Source organism: Gallus gallus, chromosome 1, assembly GCF_016699485.2.
Source record: "Gallus gallus isolate bGalGal1 chromosome 1, bGalGal1.mat.broiler.GRCg7b, whole genome shotgun sequence".
Classification (NCBI taxonomy): domain Eukaryota; kingdom Metazoa; phylum Chordata; class Aves; order Galliformes; family Phasianidae; genus Gallus; species Gallus gallus.
In genome coordinates, this window is record NC_052532.1 from 33,029,993 (window position 1) to 33,049,866 (window position 19,874).

General features: G+C 39.7%; 1 protein-coding gene across 2 annotated transcripts in view; it reads left to right on the plus strand.

Annotated features, from left to right (window-relative positions):
• Positions 1–2,622: 2,622 nt before the first annotated feature.
• USP15 (ubiquitin specific peptidase 15) overlaps positions 2,623–19,874 on the plus strand; it is a 63,843-nt gene continuing 46,591 nt past the window's right edge. For both annotated transcript variants that reach the window (NM_204840.4, NM_212537.3), the window contains exons 1-2: positions 2,623–2,722; positions 19,096–19,223. In NM_204840.4, the coding sequence (NP_990171.2) occupies positions 2,634–2,722; positions 19,096–19,223 (217 nt within the window). In that variant the 5' untranslated portion in view covers positions 2,623–2,633. The remainder of the gene's footprint in view (positions 2,723–19,095; positions 19,224–19,874) is intronic.

Genomic DNA, 19,874 nt, shown 5'->3' on the forward strand with positions numbered 1-19,874 from the left:
TTCTTTATCCAAGTCCACTAATTGACTTGAAAACAAGAACTGAGAGCTTAAACTTTATGTTGTATTGGGAATCAATAGAATCATCAGTGTACACAGGTTGTTATCTGCAGCCCATTTGCTGAATGTCTGAGCCACTATACATTGCATTAATTGTTTCCTTTCCTAGGATTGATGTCTAGAACCACAGAAAAACATGTTTACAAAAACGCATCAGATAGAAGTGAAGTCAGGTAACAATGAAGCCCAATGATTTCTGGAAAGTCTGCCACAGCTAGCTTTACAATATACTGCCTTCAGTTATATCAAAAGCACTAAGATGTAAATCTATATTGCAAAAGCTTGTTTTTTGTTAGGTTAGGTAAGCGGTCATTCATCAGTATTATCAGTGTGGATAGTTTAAACTCTGAAGACCTTCATGCACCTCTGAGGATAGATGTACTTGGAAACAATTCCTTGCTATCTCAGAAAACTTTTGTAGAAATACAGACTTAAAACCAATCAGTATTTTTGCAAGAATATTGAGAAGAGAAAGGTTATCTCAAGTTTAGACTTCTCTTGTGTTGTGAAAAGCACAATTGCTTCTTGTGTAGCACTGACAGTCCTAGAAGGAGACTTGATTATTCCTCCCTCTGTTGCAATTCTTAGACAAAGCTCTGATTCAGACAGCTCCTTACATGCTTTTCTGTCTAATGTCTGTATCACCTGACATCCTTCTAAGATCTTTCTGCACCATAAACAGACTGAACTAAAGAACGGGAGATTTTTTGGCAACTATGCTGCCCAAAGTGTTTACACATGGGTGGCTCCAGGTGAATCTTCTGGCAAAGCAAACTGCTGATGGATGCACCACAGAATGCTGAGCAGTGAAGCTGTTTACTGGCATGGTGGATCAGGGAATTTTTTTTTTTTTTTTGAAAATTGACAAGAAGATGTCATTTTTTTGTAAAAATCTAAGTTGGATACACAGAAAACTTTCAATATTTAAAATACTGTCCTTGCTTGCCAAGACTGGGAAGGAGGGGTATCTTTAATTTGCTTGCCCATCATCCTGGAAATTCATCCTCCAGCTCTTACAGAAGCCAACACCAGCTCCTCCAAGTTCTTGGGAGCTCTATTCATATGTCCAGTACAGCTCCTCTTACACTCCTTAAAGCGGAAGATCCTCACTTTGCCTTTATTTCAACATCATCATCCTTACTGATAACCCGGGAGAAATATTTACTTAGCTTTGGACTATCGTGGCTGCATGGGAACCTCACTCCCATTCTTTATTTTTGGCTGTATGTATATCTAAAGAGCAATCTTCAGTGCTATTTTCAACAGCTACGTGTTACTAGCTCATAAGTGCTAATTAGCCAACAGCTAATAGCATCTAATAGCTCATAATATATGAATAGCAGCCTATGATGTATTCTAGCATTAGTCATACCATTCAGGATAATGACTGGGGTGGAGGAGGGGTCCTTGCGTACAATGGGGGTGTTATAGAACCGAAGAATAGAGGCACAGAATCACTGGTTGGAAAAGACCACTAAGATCATCTAGAACATTGTCAACCCACCACCATCACACCCACTAACCACGTCCCTCAGCACCACATCTACACATTTCTTGAACACCTTCAGGGACAGTGACTCTACCACTTCCCTGGGCAGCCCATTCCAGTGCCTGGTCGCTCTTTCTGAGATTTTTTTCCTAATCCACAACCTGAACCACCCGTGGCACAACTTAAGGCCACTACCTCTCATCCTATCACGGTTACCTGGGAGAAGAGGCCAACCCACACCTCGCCACAACCTCCTGGTTATTGTAGAGAGCAATAAGGTCTCCCCTGAGCCTCCTCTTCTCCAGACTGAACAATCCCAGTTCCCTCGGCCTCTCCCCATAAGACTTGTGATTCAGTCCCCTCACAGCTTCATTGCCCTTCTCTGGACACACTCCAAAACCTCAGTGTCTCTCTTGCAGTGAGGGGCACCATGATATCTGCAGGAACTAATTCTGTTTCCAGGCATTTGTAAGCAGCATTTCCCCGCAGCCCAGGATTCCTATGTGACGTCGTGGTTCTACACGCAAATGAGAAGGGAGGGAGAGCTCCTTGTTAATGCCACGCAACAGGGCTGCGTTTGGGTGCTGGTGGCACCCCCACCAGCTGGAGGCCGCGGTGTTTGGTGTGCAGCATTTCTGGTAGGAGGGGCTGAAGCAAACACAACCAACTCCCCGGGGACTTTTTAGGACCTGGGTCAGTCCAAGCAAGTCACCCCGTGTGTTTTAAAGTGCCAGCAGCGTTCATGCAACAATACGAGCTACATCATTATAAGAATTAGGGGAATCCAAACCACTCATTTGCTAGCAGGGCACACAGCATCTAATTACGCGTATGCTAATTAAAACATAGAAGGCCAAAGTCAGCACTGCCGGAGCGCCCCGGCCTGGATACGGCCCCGCAGCGCGCCGAGCACGCATGCGCACGGCTCTGCTGAGAGGAAAGACCTCCCCGCCGCCAGGGGGCGTCGCCTCCCCCTCAGCCCCCTCCCTGCGGATTGTGGCGTCTCCCGGCGGCGTCACTCCCAGCATGCAGCGCGGCCCGCTCCTGCCCCTGCTACCGCTGCCGCCGCTGCTGCCGGGGGGAGAAGATGGCGGAGGGAGGCGCGGCGGATCTGGAGACCCAGCGCACGGACGTGGCGGCGCTGCTCAAAACCGCCCTCCGCAAGGGCGACACCTGGTGAGGCTGGGAGGGAGGTAGGGAGGGAAGGGGGGCTCGGACTGAGCGACGCGGGCGGCTCCCCCACCCCCGGCGGGGCTCGCCTGCTGGAGGGACCGACCTCCTTCCCCTCGGCCCTCCTCGCTCCCGTGGGCGGCTCGAACCCCGCGTGCGCCGCGGGCCGCCGGGAGCGGGCGGATGACAGAACGGGGTGGGGGGGGGGGGGGAAGGTAGCGGAGAGCAGCGCCATTCTTCCCCCTCCCCGCCGCTCAGCCCCTTTCCGGAGGGCTCCGACCGCCCCGGGCAACGGCAGGGCCGCGCCGCGCCGCCGAGGCGCTCGGTGTGGGCAGGCACCGAGGTCAGCTCGGTGCAGGGCGGCGGGGGAGGGGAGGCCGGGAGCCAGCCCGGCGGGGTGCGGGGCGCGATGGCCGCCCCTTACAATGAGGGCCGCGGGGAGAGCTGCTGGAGCGGGGCCGGGGGAGGAGGGCTCTGCTCGGAAGCGTTCTTTCCACGAGCCGGGCTGCAGGGAGGAAGCGGCGCCGGCGTCACCTTCCAGTTCGCGGCCGGGGTAGGCCTTGCACTGAGACTTCGGCTGCGAACGCGTTAATAGGCTACGAAGCAGCCACCGGAGGTGCAAACAGGCTCTCGTGATTATCTCTTCCACGGCCGACATTTGTTTTCCCGGTCCGTGAAAAATATCTCTTAGTGGGCCGTGAGGATTGTCAGCAGATAAGCCACGGTTGGGAAGAATTAGGTTAAATAAACAGTGTCCTTCTAGTATGTATTTGGTGATTGGGCAGATGTAGGTGTAGTTCTTGGAGGCTTAGCTGGCGTGTTGTGTGGGGTTTTTTGTTGTTGTTGTTTTAAAGAGGACAAAAAAAGAGGAACTGCCACTCCTTCCACCACCCAACCTCTTCATCTCTTCCCTTGTGAGGTTATCACCCAAAGACAAAGGCTGAAACGTTAGCTCGGTGAAAATTAAGTATGAATACACAAAAGTAGAGCTTCCCCACCTCATTTCAGCTGTCATCACTCACTGTTCCAGTTCCATAAAAGACTATATTTAACAGTGTTGATACTGCAGCATGTGTCAGAAGCATACATTCTGATGCATTATTCAAATACTGCTGAGTATACGTTCAGTTTTTGGCATATGAACAGACTGCTCTTAAGCTGGAAAAGTATAAGCAACTAGAAAAAGGAAATCGATTCATATGGTACTGTTAAAAACGACTGGCAGTAGTACAAGGGTGCTCAGGCTTGTAGTCTTCTAAGGTTTTTTTTAATATGATTCTGCTGGGTACTTCCTGAGCACTAACAAAGATATCTCAAACGGTTAATATTATTCAAAATGAAAGTAACTTCACGAGCGGTTTACGTAATGAGTAAATCAGGACATGTACTGACTGAGCTGTAATTTTTTCTACTACACAAAGTATTTTAACATGGAAAAACCAGTTTAGTGAAATAAGCTTTTAAGTTTTCTCTGAAAATAAGTATATTTCACTGTGATTATGACACTAATATTAATCGAGTGTTTTAAGGCTGAATAAGCTGTGGCAGAGCCCTATTAACTGTGATTCATGAACTATTAGATCGAGAAACATAAATGTGTGTATAGGTGCGTTGATAGGATTAGCACTTGAAGCTATGTATTTAACTTCACAAATTAAGGAGTGTGTGTAGTAATTCAGAGATATTTTGGTACTGGCTTTCTGGTCCTTTGGAGCACCAGTAAGGAAGCATGGTAGTTCACATGCTTTAAGTCATGACTCAGAATTGCAATTTCCATTCATTCACTTAGTAGTAAGTTTTGGTGAAAAATGTGAGCAGTGCTGTATCAGCTTGTTCTGTTTGAGCTTTCAAGCACTGTACTTAAACACAGTGCTTTTAAAATGTCCAGCTTAGACAGGAAAAACTCTCAAGAATTTAGGGCACAGAGAAAATAAGTTCTTTATAAAGCTTTTGGGGTTTCCTCTTCAGGAAAAAGGAAGAATAGGGCAGAGAGGCAAGTCATGTAGTATCTGTAGAGGGCAATGAACTTCTTAGTTCTTCAAGTTTACTGCAGAGAGAAAGAAACAAAACTGATTTATGTGCAGTATTTCAAAAGTTAGATATTAGAAAAGATTTTGTAGAATACACATGTTGAAATATTCCATTGGAACAGACAACTTAATAAGCTGTAAAGTTTGCTACAATGGATGTCTTTAAGAATACCTGAGGCATAATATGGGTAAAAATATATTGCCTCAGTGGATGGGCAGGAGCGGTGTCTATCTTCTGCCTGTTCAGTCCTCAGGGATGGGATTCTGGGCTGATTTGTTCAGGTTACCTTTTCTGCATGCTTTTATGGGCAGTTAATAAAACAAGTGTTTAAATTAGGAGAAGCTGCAGGTTATTCCATCTTTCCATCTCTCTTATTTTTCTTAAAAGAGGTATTAACTGAACATCAAATTTAAGCTCTTTCAAGCAAGAGAATCCTTAGCTTATTAGTTGCTTTAAATAATTACAACTACTTTTGGTCATGAATTCAGCACTAAAAACCATACTCTCATTCCTCAGAACTTGAATTACATGTAATTCTCTCTTCTTGCAGTATTTTCCAAAGAATGCACAGTTTCTATGTTTGAAAGAGCTATGATTTTGTTCTGAAGGAAAAGAAATGCACAATTCATCTTGTATCTTGCAGTCTTAGGATCTGATATGATTGCTTCTCAGCATTTTGAAATTCTACCATTGAGAAGTGAGAAGAATTTTTAGTATCTGTGAAGATTTTAACCTCTCAGTCAAAAGTATTGGTCGTTCTGATTGCAGACAATGTGAACTCAATCAGTGTCCTCCTATATCCACTCTCAGAAAGCGCAGAACTGTTGGTATACATGATTTTTTTTAACCATTGAATAATTTGCATGGCCAACTGGTCTTAATGTTGTCATTTAATGCCTTTGGAGCTGCAGTGGTATTCTTGACAACCTTGCCAAGTATTTCTGTTTTTACTGTGTCACTGGGATACAGTTTTCATCACTGAAAGTTACTGATACTGGAACAGTTTTTCCAAGAGTTGATGTGAAGACTCTGCCAGTTCTTGTTTGTGACTCCTTGTGTGGATTTTCTGCCTCCTGCTGAGAAATAATATCTTGTCTTTACCTTTAAGACTGCTTTCAGCCCTGCTTTCCCTGCAGTTTCTGTTCTGCTGTGGCTGTCTTAGTCAGCAATGTTGCCTCAGTTACTTAAATAAGACATTACAAATGCTTTCATATTCTTCACTTTCGTACCTCTTATGCACATTGGCCCTCCGTGGTCCAAGCTTGAGAGGCCACAGGTGTCACCTGCCTGTAAGCGGTTCACTTTGTAATGGGTAACAGTGACTAATAATGACTAACAGCACAATCAGTTCCACCGAATTTCCTCTCTTTTTCCCCCAGAATTTCCCCTCTGTGCTTCTTTAATGTATTCCTTGCCATATTGATTTCTGAACAGATAAGAATGTAAATGATATGTATGTTGCTAAAAGCAGTAATTTGGAAAATAGGTTGTTAGAGTGGACAAATAAGGATCACAAGTTTATTTGGTGTCCAAGGGAACAAATGTAACCCTTAGATGTTTACCTAGGGAATACTGTGTAGCAGTACAAAGAAGTACAGTAGTACAAAACCATTCATGCTGTCCAGTTTTGGCTTGGCGTATCACAAAAGGTGTTCATTTGGAATGAGCTCAACAATCTCAAATTTTATTAGAGGAGGAGAAACCCTTGCATTACAGAAGAGAACTTAAGAGCCTTCATCTGTTTCGATAGTTGAGCGCTGTGTTGACATACGCAGAGTGAGAAGACATCTTGTAGTAATAAGAGATTTGGGGCCAGCAGATGATGATTGTGATTAGTAGCAGCACTAGCCAACAAATTTTGGTGGTATTCTTCACCTTTTTTAAGATTGAGATAAATTCATAATCCGTTTGTGATTTGTAAGGCTTGCAAATTATTTGTGTTCTTCCAGACGTGTCTCTGATGCACATCACTCCTGAAATTGTAGTGATTCCAGGGAGAGTACTGCTGTTATTGAAAAACATACATTTCTGGGAAGGTGAGGGAAATAACAGTGCAGAAGACTCACAGGGAGAAGTATTGGCTGTTTCTCATTTTTAAGGCTCATAGCCACTGAAGAGAATAGGTAAAATTTTAAATGGGGTAAAATCCTCCCCAGCGAATGATATGTAAGGTTCAGTCTTAAAAGACTTCCCCTCCAGAAGTGTGTTTAAAGTATTTCCCCTAAAAAAAAAAGTAACAATTTTAAAATTGATTATGGTAAAAACTCATTATTCTCGATGAGCAGGAATATATGGCTCTACTTGAAAATCCTGCCTGAAGTGCCCATCATTGATGATAACCTGGATATTGAAATGCTTATCTATGATAGCCTTTTGTACCAATGTTTTCCATATTTGATAATCCATCATTGTGCTGTACATGAATAGAATCTAGATTGACCATTAATGGAAGATTTACTTGATTTCAGTGGCATCATGATGAGGTGTAATGGACCTATATACCTCAGTAACATTTGGAATTATATATCTTCAACTTATCAGAAACAAGTATGATGGTAAACAAGGAGCACTGTCTCATTGTTCAAAGGCTGGAAGTGACAGTTGGGTTCTTTTTCTTTAAAACAAGGCTCAAGTTGCTGAGTTTTTTTACTTCAAGATCTTATAGCTGAAGTTTTATGTTAGGTTTCTTTCACTGTGTGAAGATGCAGTGTTTATATGGAGATATACAGAGTGTTTTAAGTGGTTTTAAACGGAGATGGAGAGGTTTAGGTTAGGTATTAGGAGGAAGTTTTCCCTCAGAGGGTGGTGACACACTGGAACAGGCTGCCCAAGGAGGCTGTGGATGCCCCATCCCTGGAGGCATTCAGGGCCAGGCTGGATGTGGCTCTGGGCAGCCTGGTCTGGTGGTTGGTGACCCTGCACATAGCAGGGGGTTGAAACTCAATGATCATTGTGGTCCTTTTCAACTCAGGCCATTCTATGATTCTCTTGGCAGATTACTTGCAACTGAAATAAGTAGGTGCAAATTTCTTCTGTTAATTGATGGGGCAGAGTGAGGGCGTGTTAAGTGAAAGGTGTATTTGAGTCTGGCTTCAAAATTAGAAGTCAAACATTGATGTACGAGTTAATATAACTTTTTGTTGAAAAACCTGTAGTTAAATGGAGAATTTATGAATGTATTCAAAGTGCTTGTTTGTGTAATGTTCAAGTAGCTTAAAATTAACACAAAAAATGCAGTCCATTTGTTATGATTTACTTAGGATTTTGGGTCAGCGCTTGGTATATATGAAGTGTTGCTTAGGCTATTGCAGCTTGTTATGGGAACAGTATGGAGGTGCTGTAGTGAGAATTGGACTGGTACGATCTAATTAGTTGGTGTGGAAGTATCCTGATGCATTTACTTCAACAAAGCTTTCATTTCTAGAGAGACTTAAGTATTCTTAAAATTGGGAACTAAATGATATTTCTTTTTTTCTTTTTAATTTTTTTTTGTGGCTTCACCTTTTTGGATAAAACTATGGTTGCATTTTTCTATAATAAAGTAGAATAATTGCATTATTTAATCTTCAGGTGCTTCTGAATTTCTGCAAGAAAATTAACTTTTGAAATAATCTGTTAATCACGTGAAGCTCATCAAGCAGTTTTGGCTGGCCTAATCTGAGTAGAAATACAAGTACAAACTCATTCTTACCTTTATTATTTTCATAGTTGGAATATTGCAAGAATAAAAATGGGATGCTGTGCCTTTAAGCAGGAGTCCTAATTTGCTTTCAGCAACGCTGTTCCCGTTTAGATGAAGCAATGCTGAAGATATACTCATGCACAGTGAGGGTGGAAAAAAAATCCTCAGCCATCTCTCTGGACAATTTGCACAGTTTTGCTGTTGAAAGTGTAATAGCTTGTGTTCATAAGGTAGGATGTCCTAGCAGTACGTGGTGCTGAAATGTGTCTCTCTGAAGTATCTTTGTTGCACATTAAAGCTAACTGTTTTGATTTTTGAAAGTAAAACCTTTAAAACCTTCAAATCTACCAGTTAGCATAAATAAATTTTCATCTAATATTGTTTAATTCTTTCAGTGTGTAACTGAGTAATGTATTCAGAACGCTTCTGACAAAAGTTGTAGATACTGAGATCATAATGTTCAAACATTGTTCTGTCGATCCATTTGCTGAGGTGAACAGTGAATCCAGCCATGCTTCTCTGATCAGTCACCTCTGCTGAAATGCACCACCCACCACCTCACTGCCCACATCCACTGTTTTGTCTCCGTAAATGTTCTGTTAGAGGTGATGAATGTCAATAGGTGCCATTTTTTCTGCATGGAGGAACTCAGTGCCACACCTTTGAATCATACCCACTTCCATGTCTGACACTATTGTGTCAGAGTGCCCCTCTGCTGCCATCTGCACAGCAACAACATGTACTGGAATATTGGTGGGCAGGTTCAGTCTCTAATGCTATACCAGCAACATCCACCTCTGACAACATGGGCCAACATATTAAAACAGGAGGCATTACTTTTGGAGCAGCCCTTGTATAAGTTTTATATTAGCATCGTTCTTTTGTTCTTGTAAGTTAATGTGTGAAGGCTATTAAGTCAACCCTTTTTGCCTGAGTTCCTTGCACTTGATCATTCATAAGGATATGGTCTTCTGTTGGTAATTTTAATTGACTGACCTTTTAAAAACATATGTGTGAATATAACATGCAGCTGTCAGCTGGTAACTTTATTTTAACATTTGAATTGCTTATATAGGACTTGGAGAAATATTTCTTACTGTTATAGCTGCACTGGGAAATGGTGCAGAAAGTGTTGAGTACTCTGTAATTCGTAGATGGTGCTGTAGGTGCAGTAATTGATGAGAATACAAACAGGAATCAGACTGAGGCCCATCACAGAGATCAGCAGTCCTTTGTAAATGCAGGAAATAGTCAACGTTTTGTGTTATGGTAACGGACCCAAAGAACAATAACACCTACAGCATTTTCTTAGTGGTGGTCTGTAGGTGCTAGATGAGGATGAAATAATTGATCTGAACTCCTAGATATAGACTTAGTCTCTTCAGTGTCTTCAACTAAAGCAAGTTTAAAATGGTTATCTTTCACTTTTTTCTTGTTGGTTTTCATTATTTCTAAACAAACCTTTTTTTTTTTTTTCTGGCAATAAGGATCAAGTAAAAGATGACATGTTTTAATACGTGTCTGAGGACTGTATTATTTAATAAATAGTTGGAGGTTATAAGTAACTTATGCCTTGAAAACAGCCTGAGCATAGGAAAAGAGGAAGAGGAAGGTAGCTTGAAGTGTTTACTATTATGCTTTGTGGTTGTCAACGCTTGTCAAAAGATTGTTCAAATAAAATAATTATTTAAAGAAAAATTGTATCTGGACAAGAAGATGGGATTGGAAAATAGCTTCTGTATGGGATGAGCTAGGTATCGCCATCAGCTGTCATTGCTTTTTGAGGGAAATAGTGGCTTGCAGTATAAGGCAGTATCAGAGGACATTGCAATTATATTTTTCAACCCCTCTGTGTGATCAGTAAACTCACACTAGCCTGAAGTAAGACTATAAGACAAGTGAATGTTGCCTTTTCATCCTTTGTGGTGATGGCACTGAATCTGCAGCATGAAAACCTATTGTGTATTGAAGGGAGAAGGAACCTATCGCTAAAATGTACTGTGCTCCACTTGTCACTGTGTGCTTTTTCCTCTGTCGTGGTCAGACCAAATTCCAGTTTTTCTGAATATTCTTAAGATGTACTGCAACTCTTTGAAACGTTGCATGCCTGCAGATGTGGTGTAGGTCTCGCTTACTGCAGCTCCTGCATGTTCTATCAGTGTTCTGTATCAGTGTATCCAACTGTATAAATGTTCCCAATATTATCGGGGTACTTTCAGAACATCGAACATCACATTTCAGTGTAATTCTGAGTAAATCTTGGCTCTAGGTGACTTGCACATAATAAAACTTGGTTATGTTGTTTTAATCTAGCCGGGTGAGGTGACTGATTTATTTGGAATACCTGAAAATATCAAACATCTGCTGGTTTAAAGTTAACCTTGGGATGAGATTGTATTAGTTTTAAAGGCTTGCACCTCAAATCAGCATGTCTGCAAATCTGTCTCAGCCAGTTTTCTCCATCAGTCTCTACCAGAAGTCCTCCAGGGGCATTTAATCTCAAGATAGGTTGGTTAGCTTGTTCATTAGCTTCACTGGTGATGACTGTGAGCTAAATTTCTTTCCTGAGTGAGTGAAATCTTGATTCCACAAGGAATAAGTAACAAAGGCTACTTTAGAAAATGGTTTTACGTAGTGAATATTCCTTTGTCTTGAGCTTTGCTGATTTGAGCTGGGACAGCTTTCTCAGTCAGGCCCAAAGTTCAGGAGACTGCCTTACCATTGTGTTGGTGTGGAGCTCTTTCCTGTATCAGGTGATAGTAACAAAAGTGAAACATTGTACCAAGGCTAACATGCAGATATTTTATATCTCTGTTCTACTCATGCATGTTACACTATTTTTGTATCTGGGACAGTACATACTCAGTGAAGCCTATCTGGTCTCAAGTGCATGCAACAAGTTTTTAATAAGTTTCCCTCTGAAGACTGCTGACATTCATTTAAGAAATGAGGTTTTAGCAGATATGGCATTTTAAGAGGAAAAGATATACCTCAAGTAAACAAAACTATAACTCTTTCGTTGGTAAATGCTTTTGTTTTCTGATAGTTGCTTGCATCGTGGCTATTATAACATAGATGAAAAGATAAACTAAGTTGCAACACTTGTAAGGTTTGCCTCCTTTTGCTTAGATGAATCAGCAGTCTGGTCTGTCCTGTCCATCTTGGCAAGAGTGCTGTATTGAACATGTTCTTAGGATCACAATGTATACTCTAATTTTCTGATGTTTTTTACTCTCTTCCTAAGTGGTAAGAAGTGGATTTTATTAATGTACTTTATGTGCTTTAGCAGATCGATCCCCTAAGCTGCATGACTTACAATTGCATTTTTTCTCTTCTCTTCTCTTCTCTTCTCTTCTCTTCTCTTCTCTTCTCTTCTCTTCTCTTCTCTTCTCTTCTCTTCTCTTCTCTTCTCTTCTCTTCTCTTCTCTTCTCTTCTCTTCTCTTCTCTTCTCTTCTCTTCTCTTCTCTTCTCTTCTCTTCTCTTCTCTTCTCTTCTCTTCTCTTCTCTTCTCTTTCTTTTTTGCAGTATAATCTTTAACATGATAAACCCATCTTGAGTAAAGATGAGGGAGTTGTATTGCATTTGAACACAAATTTCCATTTTTCTTAATCTTATTGGCAAAATAATATTTCATCTGACAGGTTCTTGTGTAGGTAGATGACTGTGTTCCATACCAGATCAAAGCAACTCCTTTTACCCAAGTCAGAATGCCACTGAGGTAAAAGTAACCAATGCTGAGTAAAATGCCTAAGATTTACATAAAACTTGGATGTACGTACGTATGTGCAGTAATTAACTGTGAGAACTAACAGACACTGCAGTTGTGAGCATTTTCAGAATCTGCTCCTATATGTGTAATTTCTTGTTTTACATATCTGCTAAAACCTGTTCTGTGCAATGCATATGTTGTCTCACAGCTGTGGTTAGCTGGTCTACTGAATTTGCTCTTGAAAATATCTGTCTGAGAATAAACTCATTACTTGTTTAAATTAAGAAGTCTTAACGATGCTGGTAGATCCTGTGTTGATGAAAGGCTGTTGTCTCTAAATATAAATGAAATTAATTACCAGACTTCTTATGTAAGTATCCTACTTACCTTTGTTCATGAAGGGTGTTAAGAGTTGAATGTTGCAATAGTGAATAAGGCAGCACTTTCTAACCTATGATTTGTGCTCCGTGAATAGTTCACTAAGCTCTGGTAAGATAGCTACTGAGCCATATCAAATATATAATAATTTCAATCCAAGTTTGAATATTAGGATATGATATGGTGTGCAAGCAGTCTTAAGAACTGGCAGCTGGCTGTTTGCTCTTTACCCAGGAGGATCATTTTAGTAGCATTTTTCTATTTAAAAATTACTACATGAGGTTAGCTATATACTACTTCATACTGCAAGCTGTATTAACTGAGGTATTAAGCTTTGCCCTCGAGTACACACAAATTACATGATCTTCTCTTCTTTAATCTTTTCATCGCTCTTCAGTAGAATGCATCTTGCAAGAAATTCATGAAGCCAATTATTTGTCTGCAATTAATCAGTTTTACTTGTGCTTTATAAATATTAACTTATTTTTAACAGTTGTAGAATCTAGTCTTAAGAGTAGTGTTTTGCATCAGTAAAGTTCTTTAAGTAATTAATTAATCATTGCATCTTTGTTCATATGTCCAAAATACACTAACCAAACAAAGTACTACTCATTGTGAATTGAAGAAAGGAAGAAAGAAAGAAGATGCAAAGTAATTTGAGTAGCTTTCATATTATTGGCATTCATGCATTCTTCATTTTACTTTTTTACCTCGTATGAGTGGACAGACTTTGTTCAGATAATCTCAGATTTCAAGTAGTATTTTTTAAGATTTGTTTGGCCTGTAGTAGTTTTCTTTTCAGGCAAAAAGCTTGACTCTATTGTTCAGTTTTTATCACACTTACATTCTTGCGTAATTTACAGATAGCCTTTCAGCTTTCTATGCTAGAGATATTAATCTCTTATCTGTGCATGTAAATACAAGTTTGTAGATTGTAATAGAAGTGACAAAAGTTATTGAGTTCTTGTGTTAGGAAACAGAAATGTTTTCAGTAAGGAGATCTGTAAAGAGTCACTGCAGAGGAAAAACTGGTCAGTAGTGAAATTAGTTAATTAGATGTGGAAAAAATAAAAGTAGACAAAGTGTTGAGTTGGTGAATGTTTAAAGTCTACTACAGTGAATCCCCGGCTGTCTTGCATACGTCCCCAGATCAAAATTTCTGTTACTCACGATGTTCTTGGCATGATCATCTAGTGCAAAGCTTTTGGAAAAGTGATATGCTTCTACAGGAGCCATGGCCAACCTATTGTTTTAATTAATGCTGTTGTGATAATTTCCCTTCTCTGTAAAATTATAGCTTTCATTTCTTAAGTATCATTGTTTCATTCAACTTTAGATCAAGAAAGTAGAGGCTGCACAATGGGGTAGGGGACAAGGCTGATGGGTTTGGTAGGAAAATGGGTGCCTGAGTGTGACCGTTCCTGACCACACACATTTGTGGCTGTTACTGAACAGTTCTGGCCGACCATGGGCAGAGGAGGAGAAAGGTGAGAATGCTGTTGGCCTTTAGCATCTCCTTAAGACTGAAAGCCTTCTGTAAGGTATAAAGCAAAAGGTGAAGGTCTATAAGGTATAAAGCAAAAGGTGAAGGTCTATAAGGTATAAAGCAAAAGGTGAAGGTCTATAAGGTATAAAGCAAAAGGTGAAGGCATGTAACGGTAATCAAATTCAGTATCCTTTTCTCCACTTATTAAAGAAAAATGACTCAAATATTAAAAGAATCTTATGAAAGGAACTGGGATTTGTATAGGCAGAGTGAAATGAGTGGGTTTTTGCTAATGTGAGAAGAACTGCTGCTAGTTGTACTTAAAGTCAGATGAATGCCAGTGATTCAGTAGTATTAACATCAGCTTTTTCCTTTACCCTCAGTCTGCAAGGACAGTTCTTTTTAATATCAGGCTATATTCAATTATACGTATACTCAGCAGAGTAAAAACTCTCTATTTAATGTTATCGTACCAATTCAGTCTTTCATGGTAGGATGCAGTGCCTGTTTTCCTCTTCCAGAAAACAGAAGGCAATACTCATTTGATTGCAGTGGTTAGTTTGGTGAAAACTTGTCTGCGAGGATCTGATTTTCTTTTTGTAGTTTTCAAGTGGACTATCTTTGTGGGTTCCCCTAAATTTTCATATTAATTGGATCTTTTAATTAAATTTGGTAAGCTAAATTGCCTAATGCAAGCTTCTGTCCACTCTATTTTCTTTTCCCTGCTCATATCTCATGATAGATAAATACCTTGTGCATGAATTTGATGGAGAATCCTTTAGAGAAAAAAAAACTTTAAGAGTCTTTTGAGTCCATACCTCCAAAAACAATTCTTACATTCCTTGTACAAAACCATATCTGCAAATATCTGCTTGGGGCTATTGATTTTAAGAAAAGGAGGTACTTATATCTGTATATTTCTTGTATATATCAGATATCTTAGGTCTGATTTAAATCTAATATAAGTTTTCCCTCCTTATATTGCAGTATTGCATGGGAGGGATTTATGATAGTAAAGATACACTTGAAAGCTTCTAGTAACAAAAATACCCCATTTTTAGAGCTTAGGCAGGACTTGTTACAATATTGCTTCACTTCTAATATCTATTGCATAATGGCAAACATGGGATTTTGAGGTTTTCGTGTTTTGAAGTTTCTTTGCTTTCATCTGATATTGAAAAAACATAATCCCACTTTTTTTTATTGTTTTATTTTAATATGCTAATACAACATTTTGAATTATGTGTGGATAGTCACATTATATGCCTATTCTGAAAAATGTGTTGGTTTTGGTAGTAGAAGCTGATTCTCATTTAATTTTGCAAGTTTGAGGATTTTGGTTGTTTAGGTATTGCTGCAGTGATCATTAAATCTGGTCTGGAATTACTGAAACCTGAAAGGATAAGTTCAGCAGAAGTCTTAGCATAGAATGGTTAAAGCTTTACTTTCCTACTTTCATGTGTTGCAAGATGAGTTTTTCTGTACATGGAGAATCATGGAATTGGAAGGCACCTTGAACCCCCATGTCATGACACGTCCTCTAGACCAGGTTGCTCAAAGCCCCATCCAACCTGGCCTTGAATGCCTCCAGGAATGGGGCATCCACACGTCTCTGGGCAGTCCAACCCATTCCAGTGCCTCACCATCCTCATAGAGAAAAGTGTAATCTAAATCTAATTTCTTTTAATTTTAAACCACCACTCCTTGTCCTGCCACTACTTTTCCTGATAAAGTGTCATTCCTCAGCTTTCCTGTAGACTCTGAAAGGTAGGTACTGAAAGGCTGCAGGGAGATCTCCCTAGAGCCTTCTATTCTCCAGGCTAAATAACTCCAGCTCCCTCAACCTTTCTTCATAACAGGGGTGCTCCAGCCCTATGAATGTCCAGCCATCTGGACACCCTTATGGCTTCCCTCTGGGCTCACTCCAGCAGCTCGTAGTCCTTGGGCTGAGAACCGTGGAGCTGGACGTGACAGTCCAAATGGGATCTACCGAGGACATAGAGGAGGCAGACAGTCCTTTCCCCTGCCCTGCTGGCCACTTCTGTTTTGATGCAGCCCAGGATACATTTGGCCTTCTGGGCTGCTGGCTCATGTCAAGCTTTTCATCCACTAGAACCCCCAAGTCTTCTCAGCAGGGCTGCTTAATCCGCTCATCACCCATCCTGTGTTTTTGGAAGCTCACTATTTTGTTAGCTAGTTCTAATTGCTTTAATGAACAGCATGAACAACTGAACACAGTCAAGCAATCAATGTGTTCTAATGGAGTGATTTTGATTTTTTTTGAATTGTGACATTTGTGGAACTGGAACTAACTCAGATTTGTACTAGATAAATTTTACCTTTCTTCAGCATATATAACATTTACATTTATGCATTTGTTTTTGTACAAGGCTACATTTTTCTTTTTACGTATTATCTTCAGTGTAGCTTAGCTTTGTATCATCTTGTTTCCTTTTGCATTCTAAATGTATTGTACACAAAACATGTCAAGGGAATTCTGCTACAGAACTGAACTAGCCAGTGCTGGGGCTGGCTCCTTTAGGATTATGTAGTGTTGCAAAATCATGATGAAAAGTATCTGGTCGTGCAGGAGCAGGACTTCAGCCATGCTGATTCATGACCAGCTTGATGGCATGCAGTGTGTACAAAACAGCCCATTAGGTCACCGTCTGTTTCTGAGCTTGGTAAGAGTAGAAAGGGACATTATTGCAACAAAATAAAGTTCTTTTCATATATATAGAGAGAGATATAGATATATTGCCCTAGTATTTGAAACTAAGCTTTTTTTTTTGCTTGTTTTTTTTTAAGTTGTGGTTCAGAAAGCAGTTGAGACTTTTGTCAGACTACTTTGCTAAATGTTTAAAATTACAGAAAGAAATCATGCTTTGCAAGTAGGAGGAGGAAGTTATGTGATGAACAACTTCAGAAGAGATAGCAAATCATAGAATGACATCAGAACGTAACAGGCTGTGTTGGGAGAACAGAAACAAGACCAGCTGAGAAGCTGTAGAGATACCTGCTACGGAGTATGGCTGGCATTGAGAGAATAAGGGAGAAATTTGGTCCTCAAGCAAGTTCTTGTACTGTTAGTCTTGTGTCTGTGGCAGCTGAGACACATCTCTCCCTCAGCTACTTATACTGTTTTTGCATATGGTAGTTACAAACTAGGGCCGTGGTTCCTAATTATTCCTAATGCTAGGAATCATTTGTTCGCAGACTTATTATTACTGTTGATGTAATAGTATTTTGAATCAAGACTGTTTACTGTGTGAGTTAGGATGCTGTTGTCACATATGTTGTAAAGTTGCCTTTGAGACCTTGATGTTTGGTGCTTTAGAGGGAATATGGGGGAAGTAAGCATCCAAAAGCCTGTGGTGATCTCTATGTACGGCTCTCTAATGCCTTCTCCCTCTTTCTAAAGGGCTTCTCTCTATAAATTTATATGCTTAAGGAGTACGTTCTATAGAAACTGAAAAGCTGGGACTTACTGAGAAGAGAAGCTCATAAGCTATGTACAAAGGATTGCTCTTTGAAGTAGTAATTTGTCCTTTGCCTAGGGTTCACCAGCAGTGCTGTTGGAGGCTGTCTTCAGGCTCGATCTGTGTGTGTAAGGGAGAAAAACTAGACTTATTTCTTCAAGTCAAGACTTAGTTTAGGTTTGCTAATTCTTACTGTAGCTACTGCCTTAAGGTTCTGTTAATGTATTTTTTTTTAACCTTTGCAATAACACGTGTACCTACTCAAGCAATGTTTTTGTTCATAATCAACTTCTTTCATCACAAGAGCTGTGGGTGTTGATGTTATGATGCTGGGTGCTTCCATGGTACTTGTGAGTAACTCCAGCAAGATGAATGCTTAATAAAGCTGTGTATTAGCAGAATGAAGCTTGAATCACCAGGAAGAGTTTTGAAATATCTTGAAATGTCAGTGGGATATTATTCATATGCTGCAAATAGGAGCTCGTTAGTCCAATATTGGACTTTTCTGAAGAAAAGAGTGGAGATTACCTATGATCTTCAGTTTATTGTAGCCTTTAATCCTCATAGCTGTATTATGACATGGTAGGTTACTAACAGAAGAGTTGATATAGAGAACAAATGAGAAGTTGGGTACTTCTAGAGAAAGGAAATAGAGTTGTCAAGACTGAAAACAGGAGTTTTCAGTTGGAGTGGAGCTGTCAAGAAAAGAAAACAGGATCTCTGAACAAATTTGGTATCTTAAATTTTGAACAAAAAGATGGAAGATGTAGGTATCGCTGGACTGGCAATAGTTTAACTAGGGAAGAAATAGTGAGAAGCTGGGTTTATAGACATTCCTTAAATGAACGTGTGAAGCTGCTAGTTATATGTAGCAGGAACATCTAGTACTGCTCCAAAAGCAGTACAGTTTCTGTATGTGTTGATGTTGACTCAAAGGAAGAAAACACACGCTCAGGTTCTTGAGAGAACATCAGAGTTCTAGAGTTTTTGAGCATGCATGTGAATGTTATAAAACTACAGCAGAAAAAATACTTCACTGAGGTTTCTCTCTCATTTGTTAAAGAGCTCATTTCAAAGGCATTGTTTGAATCTTTTGAGTTCACAGACTGAGAACAGGAATTAAACCAGAAGATTTTTCATGCTAAATAGGAAAATGTCTTTGAAACTTGTCATTCTTCAACTTCTGGTATGCTGTATTGACAGTCTATCAAAATTGTACTTGCCTGCCATCATTAGTGGGGTTGTTCACAGTTCAAGTTTTTGTTGGTAGAAAATGCTGATAATGGTTAGCAGTCCAGGTTCAAAAACATTATTCATTTTTCAAAGGCTGATAGGTACAAGTGCATTAGTAAGAGTGAATTGGTGACAGAGGGAGTAGTAGCATACAGATGACACTTCTGAACTCTTAATTTCCCTTTTTAATACCTGAAATGACTATAAATGAAAGATATAAAGATGGAGAAGTCATGGAAACATCCATGTGAGGTGCTACTGGAATTGTCTCTCTAAAATCAAGATATACTTTGTAACTTACTGTCTCAATTACATTAAAATACTGTAACTGTGCTTTTGGATTTGCCAATAATGAAATTATTTGTCTTTCTCCATTTAAGGTATCTAGTGGATAGTCGCTGGTTCAAACAGTGGAAAAAATATGTTGGTTTCGACAGCTGGGACAAATATCAAATGGGAGATCAGAATGTCTACCCTGGTCCTATTGATAATTCTGGACTTCTCAAAGGTAACTGCTTCTGATTGTATAGTAAGCAAATAATACTCGGTGTAAATTTGTCACAGATTGTTCATCTTTTGTAGTTGATAGTATAAATGGAGTTCATCACTTATGAGGGTAAGCATGTTGTTTTCAGACAATGACAAAGGAATTGGGACTGCTTTCCCTAAGGAAATACATTTTAGAAACAAAATTACTGTAACACCTTTGCAGTGGTAACAAATGTTTAATAATGTACAAACTCATATTTTGTTACCATAGCTTGGAAATACCTTGGGGGATGAAATCTGGTCAAGCTCACAAATAGCCTTAGTTAACCAAGATTATTCTAGCTTAAATTGGTTGGAATTAGATAACATTCTTAAGTTGAAATCTAAAATTTCTTTTTTTTTGTGATTTTGGAACAATGCAGGAAAGTGTATGATTTAGTAACAATGTAAAGTATTCTGAAATAATAGAGGGCATTTTCCTAATGCTTTATAGTCTTCTAAGTATGGTTAAACTCTGTTTTAATTACCAAGTTCTGGCTGACTTCTGCTGTACTGTATTTGGATTTGTAGACACAGCTCTCAAAATAATTTCCCAGATATTTTTTTAAAGAATTCAATTTTTCAATGTTCAGTATTAAAATAGCATTAAAGCTATAATTACTTTTACATA